General features: G+C 45.4%; 1 protein-coding gene across 1 annotated transcript in view; it reads left to right on the top strand.

Moving 5' to 3' along the window:
• Positions 1-13,084, top strand: part of SMARCA4 (SWI/SNF related, matrix associated, actin dependent regulator of chromatin, subfamily a, member 4) — a 110,073-nt gene extending 96,989 nt beyond the window's left edge. The window contains 5 exon segments of the mRNA XM_043990939.1: positions 8,394-8,502; positions 9,140-9,241; positions 9,678-9,810; positions 10,291-10,430; positions 12,856-13,084. Coding sequence (XP_043846874.1) covers positions 8,394-8,502; positions 9,140-9,241; positions 9,678-9,810; positions 10,291-10,430; positions 12,856-12,888 — 517 coding nt within the window. The 3' untranslated portion in view covers positions 12,889-13,084.
• The last annotated feature ends 1,437 nt before the right edge of the window (positions 13,085-14,521 follow it).

The following is a 14,521-nucleotide window of genomic DNA, read 5'->3' as shown; positions in this document are numbered from 1 at the left end:
TGACTCCACAGGCTGGAGTCAGGTTGTGAAGGGTTTTAAACAAAGGAGTTACATGTTTTATCTTCTAGACTGAAAAGAGCCCCTGAAGAGGAGTAAACAGTGGAGTGACACTATCATGCCTTACTTTAAGAATATCCATTTGGCGTCTGTCAAGGATAAATATAAAAGGGGAGGAGGGGGTGTGAGAAAGTGGAGGCAGGGAAGCCAAGTGGTAGTCCAGCCAAGAAATAATGAATGAATGAATGTCAGAATTCTGTTGGTGATCCTGTGAGCATAGAAAAAAAGACAAATCTAAGAAGTGATGTAGTGGTGGAATAGAGCCAACGCCAGGAGAATTCTTAGGATGTAAAGTACAGTGACTAGAAGGAGGCAGATGTTGGGAAGATGGACATCTGGGGGGGGAAAGATCACATTCTCCATTTTGGATACAGATTGAGTTTGAGATTGATGCTGTGAGTGGTGCAGGACTACAAGGTGGGAGAGATGAGGGCTGGATCTATAGATCTAAGAATCATCCCCAAAGAGAGGATGGTTTACTTACCATGGGCTAACTCTCTCACAGTCTAAGTTGTGGTAATGATAATGCTTGTGCTCCTTTCCTCATCCATCTTGTGAGGAAAGTGTAAATGACGAAGTGCCACCTGAGTGTGACTTCTGTAAGTGCCATGGCTAGAGCCCTGGGCTCGTAGCTTGGTTCCAGTCCCAGGCCTTCCATTAACTTTCTGTCTCAGGCCCTTCCTCTATCTAGGCTCCTTTTTTTTCTTCATCTGTAAAATGAGGGAGTTGGACTAGGTATCAGCCATTAAGGGCCTTCTAGCTCTGCATTTGTTATCTTGGAAGCCGTCAGCATTCCTTTGACCCATTACTATTATTTAAGGCCCACAGTAAGACTGTATTTAGAACATATTGTTCAGTTTCATGACAAATTACTACACAGTAAGAGTACTTGGAAATAGCTAACGGCTGAGGAGAGTTTGGGAGATTTGCAGACAAGTCTCAGGGCCGATCATGATTTTGTTTCATTGCCTAAGAACTTTCCTTTGAAAGTCTGGGCAGCCCTGCACTGGTGGGACAGTCTAGTGTGTGGCAAGGAGGTACAAAGGCAGGAGGCACCTGGTGCTGAGGAGACAAGACTGACACACACTTAGAAACCATCTTAAGGTTTCTAAAACATTGTCCTCATCACAAGTCTGGGAGCTAGAAGTACAAGAGACAGACTTTGTCATATACCTTGGATCAGACCAGGATATAGGAAAATTGAAAATACAGTTAAGAGTATTGCTTCATCACCAGCGAATGAGGCTAAGACACCTTCATAAAGGAGGAGGGATTCAAGTTGGATCTGAAAAGATGATGAGGATTTGGTATCAAGAATCAGTTCAGCAAACGTCTAAGGGCATACTGTGTACAAGGCCATGTACTGGATAGTAAGGAAGGTGGGAGGGTCATCCCCGAAGGGTATTGGAGCACTGGACTAGGGAGTTAGGGAGATATGGGTCAAAGCCAGCCTCTGCCACCATGAGTGGGGACCAGTCATTTCAGGTGAGCGCCACAGTTTTTGGAAGGAACTCTAGAATTGTGTGTCGTCTGGGGCAGGGTACTTTATGTAAAACACAGCACTGTTATGCAGTTATTATTGGCCTCACCTTTTTGATGGAATTTCAATAAAAATGGGCCTGAGACAAGCTGCTGTTGTCCTACTGTTATCCTTCTGACCTTTTGCTCAGATGTGCTTTTTGTAGTTGAATACAAGGAGTAGGATATAAGCTCATCCTCTGTAGACTTAGCGAAAGCATCCTCAGTATGGCACCAGGAGCAGACAAGACAGCAAGGATGGTAAAACCCTCATCCTGTTGCCTTGTGATTTTTATCTCCTGCATCACTCTGCTTTGAAAGCCTCTTGTTCTGTGCAGCTTGGAGATTGAGTGTCCAGTATGATGACACCTGTCTTAAAAACTGTTGCTTAAGTGTTCTCTTCAAGTGATTGTAGACAGTAGTTCGGTCTCTGATAAATCACAGTTCAAAATATAGTGTACTGTTGAGTTCTCTAGGTTATTTTGAGGTCCATATTTGTACTATGGATATGTGTCTTCTGTAGTCCCTAAGAGATTGTGAACTTCTGTAGTACATAATTCTAGCTACTAGGTCACATTTTTCTAGGTATACTTGTAGGTAGGTAGTAGGTGCAAAATTTTTACAGCCAGCAGTGATGTTACCTTGTCTCCACCATTTCCTTCTATAATATATATTCTGATGGTTGATATTATTACATACCATACAAAAAATCATTTGGCCCATGTTAGAAGATCTCCTGTAGCAGCACATTTCATTTTTTGATAGTTTTCATTGCTGAGTTCCTTCATATGTTAAGCTATCCCTGGTCTTCTACATACTGGCCCTGGTTCTGCCCACTGATTACTTGGGATCAGATTGTGGGAGTTCTTTAATGCCAAGTTAATGAATTTGTACTTTATCATATGGGGCAGAAAAGCTAGCTGTCAGAGGTCTTTGAGAAGGGAATGACCTGGACAAGAGGGGCACTGAGGGAGATTAGTAGCATGTATAGCACCTAATACTTGGTAATCACTAAGTTTTGGTCCTATGGATTTATGAGGTTTAAAGGTTTTCCCCAGAGCTAAGGAGAGGATTTCAGGGATTACTTATTAATAGTTAATGGCTCCATGCGCCCATCAGTGTGAATACTTTCTGACAGGGTCTCCACCCTCTCATGCCTCTTCATGGTGGGTGATTTTTATCCATACCTTTGTATAATTGCTCCATTAAGGATCTACTTCCTCTTGTTCTCGGGATGTTTCCTGGGTACCAGTGTAGCACTTGGGCTGTCCATATGTCCATCCTTGTTAGATAACCACCCCACTGCCTTTTCTGGTTGTGTCTTCCACTTTAACTTAAAAGGAAAATGTGGGTGTGGGTGTGGCTCAGTTCTCTGTTTTTCAGCTAGAACCCACTTTGAGTATCAAGTCAGGTAAACAAGTTATTAGTTAAATTCAAGTTTATTAGGTGATCTACAACTGTTGTGATTCTGTCCACTATCTGCCCCCTTTCCTATTGCTGTCATAGCAGAAACAGAAGGGGAGTCAGTCCCAAAGGGTTGTATTTTTGTTGGAAGGATTGCTGAGGCCAAACTTGATGGTAACCAGCTGCTCTGTGGTTAGTAAGCGTAGTCCTCAGGCAGCAATGTGTTTCCAGGCCTCTTTTTTGTTGTTGGGGGTTTTTTTTGGGGGGGGGGTTGTTTGTTTGTTTTTGGCAGGGCAAGGAGTTTAAGTGATTTGCCCAGGGTCACACAACTAGTAAGTGTGAGTGTCTGAGACTGGATTTGAACTCGGGTCCTCCTGAATCCAGGGCCGGTGCTTTGGTGCTTTATCTACGGCGCCACCTAGCTGCCCCTCCCAGGCCTCTTTTTGAAGGCTTTTTCAGCTGGGTATATTACCATGTACCCAACTGGGCATACCTTTGAGGACTAGAATGTAGCCTTGACACCACAGTGAAGCAGCTGAGGAAGAAATCTAGGTTGGCAATTCTAGGAGTGTCCCTGTTCTTTTTGTTCTGGTATTGATTGGTTTCTGGGCAGACTTATGTTTTCATTCTCTGTCCTGTTGTTTCCCTACTTGAATAATAGATGTGAAGTCCCAAGGACTGCAGGGGGAAGAGACAACTTGAAGGATTTCTGTTTCCCTTCCTGTGTATAGTCCTGCTTCTGAAGCAGGTCATATCCCCTTCTACACCTTAGTAAAAGGTTTAATGAGTTAAATGCCATGTGGTGGCCAACTATGGTTCTAAGCCTCTCTTCACTTAAGTAGGCTGGTTATCAGACTGCATATGCCTCATCACCCAGGCCCTGTTATCTATGCAGGACCTGCCTTGCCTGGCTTTGGAGAATCCAGGCTTCTAAGAACCACACTTTGGTAGTAGAGAGGAACATCCATAATGATTAAAGCCTTTAAGATTAAATACTGGAAAGACCAGGCATACACTTGTGCAACAGGCAGGTTTCAATGCAAGATTCTCAGAGTATTCTCTTCCTGTCCTATATCCTGAAAACAAACAGTACAGTTACTGTCTCATAGACATGCTCAAGCCCCATTCACCTCCAGGGGGCACTGTGGTCTGCCTTTTTGGCTCATGAACTTCATCAGCCTGCCTTTGAATTAGGGACTGACTGTGAAATGGGTTCCTGTCTGTGCACAGACAGCAGCAGCAGCCAGTATCATTACCTCCATTTTTACAGCTGGCTCAGGAAGAGGAAGTGACTTGTCCTTGGTCCCAAAGCTAGAAAGGGTTGGAGCAGCTCCTTGGAATGTGGGGGATGCTGGCATCAGCAACCATGCCTCCATGCATTTCCTGTAGAGATTAGGAACCAGGAGCTTACTACACTGCCCTGCCCCGCACAAAATATGCAGGACAGAGAAGCATCAGAGCAAGTCTTAAGGGGGTAGAGTTGAAAAGAAGTTGAAAACAGCTACTTCCTGAGCCTGTGACCTGGAAATCCACATAGATCCTGAAAGTGCCCTTCGCTATTAGAAGGTAAGACTTTACATTTATCTGCATTCAGAATCATCTAATTCTATCTTAACCCATTTCCACAACCTGTTCCTACTGATCTGATGTTTGTAGTAAAGCTGCCTCCCTCTGCAGCCCACCTGCCTGCCTCTTTGGGGCTAGGCGAGTGCCTGGGGCCTGCCATGTAGTCGAGCGGTTGTCTCTGAGGTAGCATAGTGTTGGTAGCAGCCCACTAAACTGCTCTTTGTTTTTGTTTCTTATTTCTCCCTGCAGCAGAGTGACGAGCAGTGTGTAATGTGTAGAAGCTTCTCCACACTAGCCCAAAACAACATGACTTATAACTGTTGAACTATGGAAGAGCCATTTCCAAATGCAACATGTTGTTAAAATGGCCAGACTTGTTCTCATCTGTAAGAAATACTCTACAAACATTTTTTTTTTAAATCCTTCTTGGCCAAAAGTGAAAAGGACCTTAATGAAGTTCAATTTGGTCTAATTCTCCTTCCATCTCCTGTGACATCAGCATCATCTTCAGCAAAACAGCTACAACCAGTCATGAGGAGTCGTAGCAGCTGGCCCCCCCCCTCGAAGGCAGGATTCCCCCCCCCCCTTCCCCTTTTCCCAGGGATCCAGCAGCCCTTGGTCTGAGCTTTTGCAAGAGTCAATATTGTCTGCTAGCCAAACATTGTCAGCAGCTGAAAATACAACTTAACTAAATCATTTTGAAATGACTGAGACCAGAACATGGCATGCTCTAACCAAATAGCTTTCAGGCTGGAAGCTTGAACATTCTTAAGATAACAGGAAGTACTGGCAAACTGTTAATGGGAAAACCCTGGGAGAAAGAAGTCAGAGCATTACAGGAACACCCACAGCTTTTCTTTTTTCCCCTCATAGGAGCTTTGATTACTACAGAACATACTGGCTGAGAAACCCGGGGTCACAGGGTCTTCTACTAGACCCAAGGCCTGATGAAGCCCCTGGCCTTGGTAACTGAAGATGTAGGAAACATAAAGCAAATTAGGTGGGAGGGAAGCCTTTTGTGGCCTCTGGCCTTACCACATGTCTCCATCCATGTGAGTTGGAAACTTGAGAAATGAGCAAAGGAATATGGAAGCATCGGAACCCTTGCTCTTTCTGTGGCTGCTGACTCAGAATCAGGCAGGAAAGACGACAAGCTCTTGACACCCAAAGGGCAGGACAGTCCACTAGGGCAGAGAGGCACTGGGGAAGGTTACCAGCATCTTTAAGAAGCAGTGAATAGTTGAGGATATTAACTATCCTAAACCATAAGGAACGCTGTGCCTCACATGTTCAGCCACAGAAGTCCCTGCTGTGTCTAAAGCAGGGGCTTCTTCAGGATCAGATGATGCCCTCTGGCCAGAGAATCCAGGCAAAAGCAACTGCTTGTTGAGGTTAAGGCAGCCTGACGCAAGTGTAAAGGAGAGAACTTGGCCCCAGAAGATTTGAATTTGTGTTCTGATCTTGAACGTAATGGTAATATAACTGAGGTCATCACTGAACTTCTCCAAACCCTCCAGTTTTATCATCTATATAAATCAAGAGAAGAGTCTCCTAGACCTTGGGAACTAGAAGGGAACATGAAGAGATCCCCTTGTCAGACATCTTAGTTTACAAATAAGGACCTTCAGCCCCAGACTTGATGGGCTGGGACTTGCTTACAGTAACACTCACCCTCCTTAACTTCCTTAAACTGAAGATCAAATGCAAGAAAATGTAGGTACGTGAACCTTATAGCATTATATAGATGTAAGTTATTTCAGTTTATGTACAAAAGACAATCATATGAAAGAATTTATTACAAAATGGAAAGAATTTTGTTAACGTGCTGCTATAAATGGTATATAAACTTAATGGACAATATTGTTGCATTGTAAGTAATGAAGAATGTTAGTAATTCAGAGAAACACAAACCCTTGTGTGACCTGATTCAGAGTAAAGAGAGTGGACCCAGGAGAGCAGTGTACACAGTGACCACAGTCATGTAAACAACCGAAGAGCACTCTGGAAAGGTGACCAAATCCAGAACCCCTGCAGTGACGCCCCATGTTGGTTCCCTCTGACTGAAGCGCTCTGCTAAGAAATGGCACACCATTCAGCACCGGATGGACATGCTCAGCTACTCATAGTCTAGATGGGGCAGTTTGGTTTAACTGCATTCTTTTCATCTCTCTTTTGTAAGAGATGGTTCTACATGGGGGGAGGGTTACTGTTGGGTAATGATTGTTACCTAAAAACAAACTACATCCCCCCCAAAAAATTTTTTAAGATTTTGTGAAGAAATATCATTTCCAAGATTTGGAAGCGGTAAGGAAGGGCAGCCCATTTAAGCTATATCATCACTGCTGAGGGACTTTAGAAATTGTTCAGTCCACCTTCCTCATTTCATGGAAGAGGAAACTAAGGCCCGGAGAAGAGAGGAAGTGTGTCAGTGTCAGAGCAGCAAACCAGCCTCTCTCCTGTGTTCTTTCTACGCCATTGTAGGTCATGCAGCCTTAGAAAGAAAGCCTTACCTTAGCACAGTGACCAGAGAGCTACACTGAGTCAGGAAAAAACCTATGTTTGGGTATGTGACACTGGATGAGTCACTAAACTGCTCTCAGGTTCGGTTTTCCCATCTGCAAAATGAGATAGATAGTATTTGCCCTGTATGGTTGTTGTGAAGATGAAATGAGATAAAATATGTATATACCACCTTAGGAAATTAAAGCATGGCTGCTATTATTTGGGAAGGGAAACTGAGCTAAGAAAAACTAGCAGATTTTGCACAAAGCCATACCTCTTCAGACAGTCGGCCCAGGAGTACTGCCTGGCATAGTGTGTGGGGACTGGGTGGTTGTACTATTCGTAGCTTCTGATTCTTCTTGTTTTTGTTTCATCTGCTACTGAAACATAATGAAAGCAGTTTGTCTGTGTTGGGAAGTAAGTTCCTCTTAAGTCAAGAACTAAAATCACCAAAGAGTACAGGAACTTGCCTCAGTCTGGGCATACCTTCAATTTACCAAAGTTCAGGGAGATCATACACATGAAGCTTCAGAAGCATCTGATACTGACATCTCATAAAGTGACTCTGTTGAGCCTGGTATATAATCACTTAGTGTTATTAAGACACTCCCTGCTTTTTGTGGCACTGAGCGCTCGCTGTTACTGCCTGATGTTGGACAGGACCGATGCTATAGAACACAAAACTTCCTTGCCTTACTCTGACGATCTCCCGTGTTCTGTGTTGTTTGTCTGCTTCTCCTAAACTGGCAGAAACTGCAAGATATTTGATTCTATGGAAGTCTAGCCACTGGTACCTCCAATTGTAACAAAAAATAAAAATGTTCAAAAGTTCAATGAATTATTAAGTTTGTAATTTTTGTCTGAATAAACTGTATGCATTTAATATTACAAACTCTAGCAAAAATGAACTCTACCTGTTTTGTCTTAAAATCATAGATCTGTGAAGGGGTTAATAGACTTGAGTGCACATATTCCCCCTTCTTCCACCCTGTGGCCCATGCCACTGTCTCTTCCGCCAATGGCTTCAGAATGTGTGATGTGTGCTGCAGTCCTCCTCCAGTAGCAATAGGTCTCTGCCATATTCTCTTCCTTGCTTTAGTGCTATTTAACAGAGCTCAGGTGCAGTGTCTCCCCTCCCGCTCTATCTACCAGTTCACACAAGCCACCCCCTGGAAGTGGAGGTGTGAAACCTCTGGTGGTGGTGTTCATCCTGATGTTTGTTCTGTGGAGCTTGTGCTCCCTGCAAGGGCCCGGGTGGGGAGGGGAGGGAGGATGCTAGCTTTGGGGAAGGCGCCTGGCTGAGCGGTAGTTCATGCTTGGTGGGTATGTGTCCCCTTGTTTTGTAGTAGTAGTGGACGCCAGCTGAGCGAGGTGTTTATTCAGCTTCCTTCCCGCAAAGAGCTGCCAGAGTACTACGAACTCATCAGAAAACCTGTGGACTTCAAGAAAATAAAGGTAACGTTGCCTTGCAGACAGAGCTGAGCAAGAGATCTCTTCTATGTGGTCTAGACATTCTGAGGCCCACCTTATTAGTGAAACATTTTTTAAGTGGCCCGTGTGGATGCCATCTCCACCCTATCCCCCAGTCTTGGCTTGTGCTGCTCGTTTGACTAACAAACTTTTATTTCTTGGGTCATGCAAGGTCACTTCAGGGGAGCCCCAACCTGATGGGCAAAGACTCCAGATGGGTTGGATCTGAATGGAGATTTGGTTCTTGCCATGACTGACAATAACTAGTATGGAAAGTGTGGAGATGACACCCAGTTTAAGCCCTATAAAATAGTGGCATGACTGAATTTTCAATGGAATAATTGTTATTTTTTAATAGAGTAGGTTGGGGGCAGCTAAGTGGCACAGTGGATAGAGCACCGGCCCTGGAGTCAGGAGGACCCGAGTTCAAATCCGGCCTCAGACACTTAACACTTACTAGCTGTGTGACCCTGGACAAGTCACTTAACCCCAGTTGCCTCACTTAAAAAAAAAAAAAACAATAATAGAGTAGGTTGTTTACAAGACAGTCTTTGGGAAAGAGGTGGTTTTCTGTAGAGTCTGGTCTCTCTGTTATATACTAACTCCCTCCCCTCTTTCCCAGGAAAGGATCCGTAACCACAAGTACCGCAGCCTCAATGACCTAGAGAAGGACGTGATGCTGCTGTGTCAGAATGCCCAGACCTTCAACCTGGAAGGCTCATTGGTAAGGACTCGGCACAACTGCCTGGGAGAGCCCACCCGCCTAGTTTTAGATGCCGAAACTACCTTCTTCCCTCCCTCCAGCAGCATGGAGACCAATCGTGGCTGCATTTTTAACATTTCTCTTGTGGTCTCCTAGTCATCTTGAGGGCTGATGTTATCTCTGCTCCAGAGATAGGGTCCCACTTGTGACATCTAGGCCATTCACCACTGACCTCAGAAAATAGCTTTCATGCTACCGAAAGGCCTCACCCCCCATGGTGGATGTGTCCCTAAAAAGCCTTCTGTAAATCAGATATGTCCACACAGAGTAAGAGAACTTGCTGTAATGGAGCTGCTTCTTTCCCAGCAGCCACATGTTAATGGATATTGTCAGTCAGGTTTGTATATGCTAGATTTGCTCAGGCTCACAGTCCTTCCCACCCTTCCACCCTCCTTAGATCTACGAAGACTCCATTGTTCTGCAGTCTGTTTTCACCAGTGTGAGACAGAAAATTGAGAAAGAGGATGATAGTGAAGGAGAAGAAAGTGAAGAGGAAGAAGAGGGAGAAGAGGAAGGATCTGAATCTGAGTGTGAGTCTTTCCTGATGCCTCCTGGGACCTAGCAGTGACAGCGTCCTCACCAGAAGCCCTTCATCACCCCTGGGGAAACAGACACACCAGAAATGACAGGCTCTCTCCTTCATGCTCCAGAGGGAGAAGCCCAGGAAAGGCTCTTGTGTTGGGATGGGCCTGGATGAGCCACATTAGATCCCATCTCCGGTGTCACCACCTGTGAGAAGACGGGTCCGGGGGAGAGGGGGTGTTACTTGGTGTGCCATGTGTCTCACAGGCCCATTTGTACCACCTGATCTATTGTCCTGAGTTGGGTGAAGCACAGAGAGGAAGAAGAATGGATTTAGTCCCTAACTTGTGGGGTTCAGGGATGGTGAAAGCTGGGAGAACAAGAGGCATTTGGGGTGTTCCAGACCCATAACCACTTTCTTCCCTTGGGTCCTCCTCAGAGCCCAGCAAGTACCCCCACCGTCTCACTCCCTGTTTATTCCTTCTCAGCTCGCTCTGTCAAAGTGAAGATTAAGCTTGGCCGAAAAGAGAAAGCACAAGACCGGTTAAAGGGTCGGAGACGTACCAGCCGGGGATCCCGAGCCAAACCAGTCGTGAGTGATGATGACAGTGAAGAAGAACAGGAGGAGGTAAAGTCAGGAGGGACATGTGTGGGGCAGAGAACTGAGGTTCAGCTCCAGTCTAGCCAGGAGGTCCAAACCGCAGGGTGCCAGGAAGTGTTAGCCAGATCCTTCCAGAGAAGACTTATCCTCTCAGCTACATACTTTTCAAACTCATCAACACCTCATAGGGTTAAAGCCTGAAGAAACCCTCACTTTACAAGCAAGGAAACTGAAGACCAGGAAAGTCAGTGCCAGTTCTAGGTAACATCGAAAGTGGGTAAAAGTCAAGTAAGTTGGGGGCGGCAGCTAGGTGGTGCAGTGGATAAAGCACCGGCCCTGGATTCAGGAAGACCTGAGTTCAAATTTGGCCTCAGACACTTGATACTTACTAGCTGTGTGACCGTGGGCAAGTCACTTAACCCCCATTGCCCCACCAAAAAAAAAAAAACCTAAATAAAAAGTCAAGTAAGTCCCTAAATTTTTTTTTTTTTTTTTTTTTTTTTTTTTTTGCGGGGCAATGGGGGTTAAGTGACTTGTCCACGGTCACACAGCTAGTAAGTGTCAAGTTGTCACGTGTCTGAGGCCGGATTTGAACTCAGGTCCTCCTGAATCCAGGGCTGGTGCTTTATCCACTGCGCCACCTAGCTGCCCCCGAGTCCCTAAAATTTTAAGTTATCCTATGAACAGATTCCCTGCTCCCTTCCACAAACATTTGTTGTATGTAAACTTCCTAGTAAGGGCTTTGGTTACCCAAAACAGGAGTGACTTTCCCATTCCATAGTGTAGGGTCTTACAGCCAGAACAGACTTTGGATTTCATCACATAGGACCCCAGCACTCACTGTCTAGCAAAGTGACTGTGCCTTCTGAGCAAAGTCACCTGCCTGGCGTGCACACGCACACATAGACGACGCAGCTCCACAGTGAGGAGAAACCAGGGTCACGCTGGGGGGTGGTTTCAGAGGAAGGGGTGATGGTCCTCCTGCATGTGTTTGAGCAGTGTTGTCATCTCCCCTATGTCCTTAGATGCCAGACAGTGTACATACAAATACAAAGAAGGCAGTAGCCCCAACTGCCAAGGTAATGGACCAGCCAGCTGATCCTTGCTCATCCCAGCACCATTTCTGGCAAAGATGGGCAAAGGCAACTATGGTCAACATGGCTGATGTCAACATCACCTTGTATTCTCCTCAATTTATTCTTATTTAAGTTGTTTTTTTTTTTGTCCTTCTCTTCAGTTCCTGCAGGGTAGCTTCCTACCTCCCCATGGTTCCAAGCTAAGATTTCCTGTTATGTCCCCTGATGATGTCATTGCACACAAAGGGTCTTTAAAATATAGACCTTAGGGGGCAGCTAGATGGTGCAGTGGTAAAGCACCGGCCCTGGATTCAGGAGTACCTGAGTTCAAATCCGGCCTCAGACACTTACTAGCTTTGTGACCTTGGGCAAGTCACTTAACCCCCATTGCCCCAGCAAAAAAAAAAAAAATTAAAAATTAAAATTAAAAAAATATATAGACCGTAAGAGCTAACACAGGGGCAGCTAGGTGATGCAGTGGATAGAGCACCAGCCCTGGGATCAGGAGGACCTGAGTTCAAATTTGACCTCAGATACTTTACACTTACTAGCTATGTGACCTTGGGCACTTAACCCCAATTGCCTCACCCAAAAAAAAAAAAAAAGAGCCAACACAGCTGATTGCTGTGTCAAGCTGAGACTAGGCCACTGGGAGGTGCCAAGAGCTTCTAATGGAGATAGCAACCCCTGTTAAATGAGGATGCTTTTAGATTAAGAAAGTCGCAGTACACATGCTGGCACTTAGCATGCATAAGTCACAGAACTGAATTTCAACTGGTCTTAAGAGAACGGTGATTAACAAAATAGTTAGATTCCTAATTGTCTAATCTGTGGCTGGCACAGTTTAGTGTCTGTATTTCTGCCTTCCATGAATAAAAAATGCAGGATATGGTCCAGAAATGCAATGGATACGCCAGGCACCTCCATTGGAAATCCGGTCTGGCACCTGAGGTCACGTCAGGACACTTGAGATCAAACAAGCATTTGATTCTAGTTCCCAGTAGAGGGGAAATTAGCCAAATGTTTCCTGCCATCAGAGTTTGATAGTGACCAAGGATTGATGCTATGAGGACATTGCCTGGTGCATTTCCCTGCATGAATGGGATGGGAGGGCAGGGGAGTATCTTGTGGAATGACAAGGGCACTGCTGTGGAATCACACGACCTGGGTCTGACTCCTGACAGCTTCCAGCAAGGTGACCTGGAGCACCTGACTTTTCTCTGGGCCTAAATTTCCTCATCAGTAAAATGAGGGTGTGGGATTAGATGATCTTCATGTCACTTCCAGCCATGGGAATGGTGTGGTGCTATGAGCAGCTCCCCCTGAGGGTTCAGCCTGTCTGCTCACCCAGCCTTTCTTTGTACCCTCCTTTTTAGGATCGCTCAGGAAGTGGCAGCGAAGAAGACTAAAGCGGACATTCCACGATGTAGACCCCGAGAGCCCCTCTTCCTTTAGCTGTAACGGGTAGCAACAAATATAGTATCAGACTTCAGTAAACTGTATAAAACTCTTCCATATTTATACTGCAGAGAAGATGTAGGACTGTTTGTGTCTTGCCTTGTCCTGGCATCAGTAGCGTTTGTAACAGCATTAACTGTTTTAAAAGGAAAAAAAAAAAAGAATTATGAATTGGGGAACACTTGATATCTATTTTTTCTTTTTCTGGCAGTACTGTTTCAGTTGCAGTATTGAATCACTGTAGTTTAAACTGTGGATGCATGTGTGTAGCCGTCCACTACTAGTACTGTATTTTATTCAACAGGTCAAAGTCACCAGGGGCTACCTGTCCACAGAGGACACTGGCCCTGGCGAACGTGTGTGTGTCAGCGTCACTGGATTTCAGACAGTAATAAATTAAACAAAAAAACCTCTTTGGTGGACTTCTTATCTTCACAATATTTACATGTTAGTCATTTCTGTAACTTCTGATTTCTGAGGATTTATAAGAACTCTCCCCCTCCACCCTGCTCCCCAGTCCCCAGCTTGTTTCCTGATGAGGAAAGCAGATGCCACACTTCCTGAGGTCTCAGACACAAGCTGCAGGCATTGAGCTGGTAGGGAGACTTCGCTGCCTGACCAGGAGGGTAAGATTTCCTGCCTATGGGCTCGGCTTCTCCAAGGTCCATGTTCTAAAGCCCAGCAGTGCTTGGTTCAGGAGGGCAGGCATCTACCTAGTCCAGCCTCTGCCTGAGTGAGAATCCTTTCTGCTACCTGTAAGCCGGTGGTCATCGCGTCTCCATTTGACCACACAGCTGACTGTCTATATCCAAAGGCAGGACCCTTCAATCCAAAGCACTGGTCGTTTGGGCCTTCCGCAGGTAGAGAGGAAGTTTCTTAGGGTCTTTTCCCACCTTCCAGCTAGTATTTGCCTATCAACCTTAGGTCTTAGTAGAGTCCTAAGATCAAAGATTGAGACCTCAGAAGTCATTGGGCCCAATGGCTCATCATCTCAGCATGCATTTTCTTTGCTTACTCTAGATTCAGCATCATTTCAGATCTTAGACCACATGTTCTGGCCACATTCCCTTCACTGCCTCCTTTGTAATAATAGTCAAAGGGCTCCACTTCATGAGGTCCACAGAGCTGCTAGACTGGGAACAAGGACAATGCCAGGTCCCAGTTCTTAGGGTTAGAAAGGGCAGCTAGGTGGCGCAGTGGATAAAGCACCAGCCCTGGTTTCAGGAGGGCCTGAGTTCAAATCCAGCCTCAGACACTTGACACTCACTAGCTGTGTGACCCTGGGCAAGTCACTTAACCCTCATTGCCTCCCCACCCCCAAAAAAAGGATACCTGTGTATATCAGTGTAGAAGAATCTGGATTTGGGCAGATGGGCCTAGCCAACATTTACTGATGTTGTTTCTCAAGCACCAGAATAAGTTGTTGGGACAGTTCTCCCTGAGGGTTCTCACACACTGGCCATTCACCCCAAATCAAAGGAACTGGCATCCAGATCTCAATAAATCCACCTCCTCTTTCCCATTCTAGAAGCACCATTGAGAACCAGCTCTCAACCAGCATTGTCTTCTGTGATCCCAAGCCCA

This window comes from Dromiciops gliroides, chromosome 1, assembly GCF_019393635.1.
Source record: "Dromiciops gliroides isolate mDroGli1 chromosome 1, mDroGli1.pri, whole genome shotgun sequence".
Classification (NCBI taxonomy): Eukaryota; Metazoa; Chordata; class Mammalia; order Microbiotheria; family Microbiotheriidae; genus Dromiciops; species Dromiciops gliroides.
This window is presented reverse-complemented; position numbering and strand designations above follow the sequence as displayed.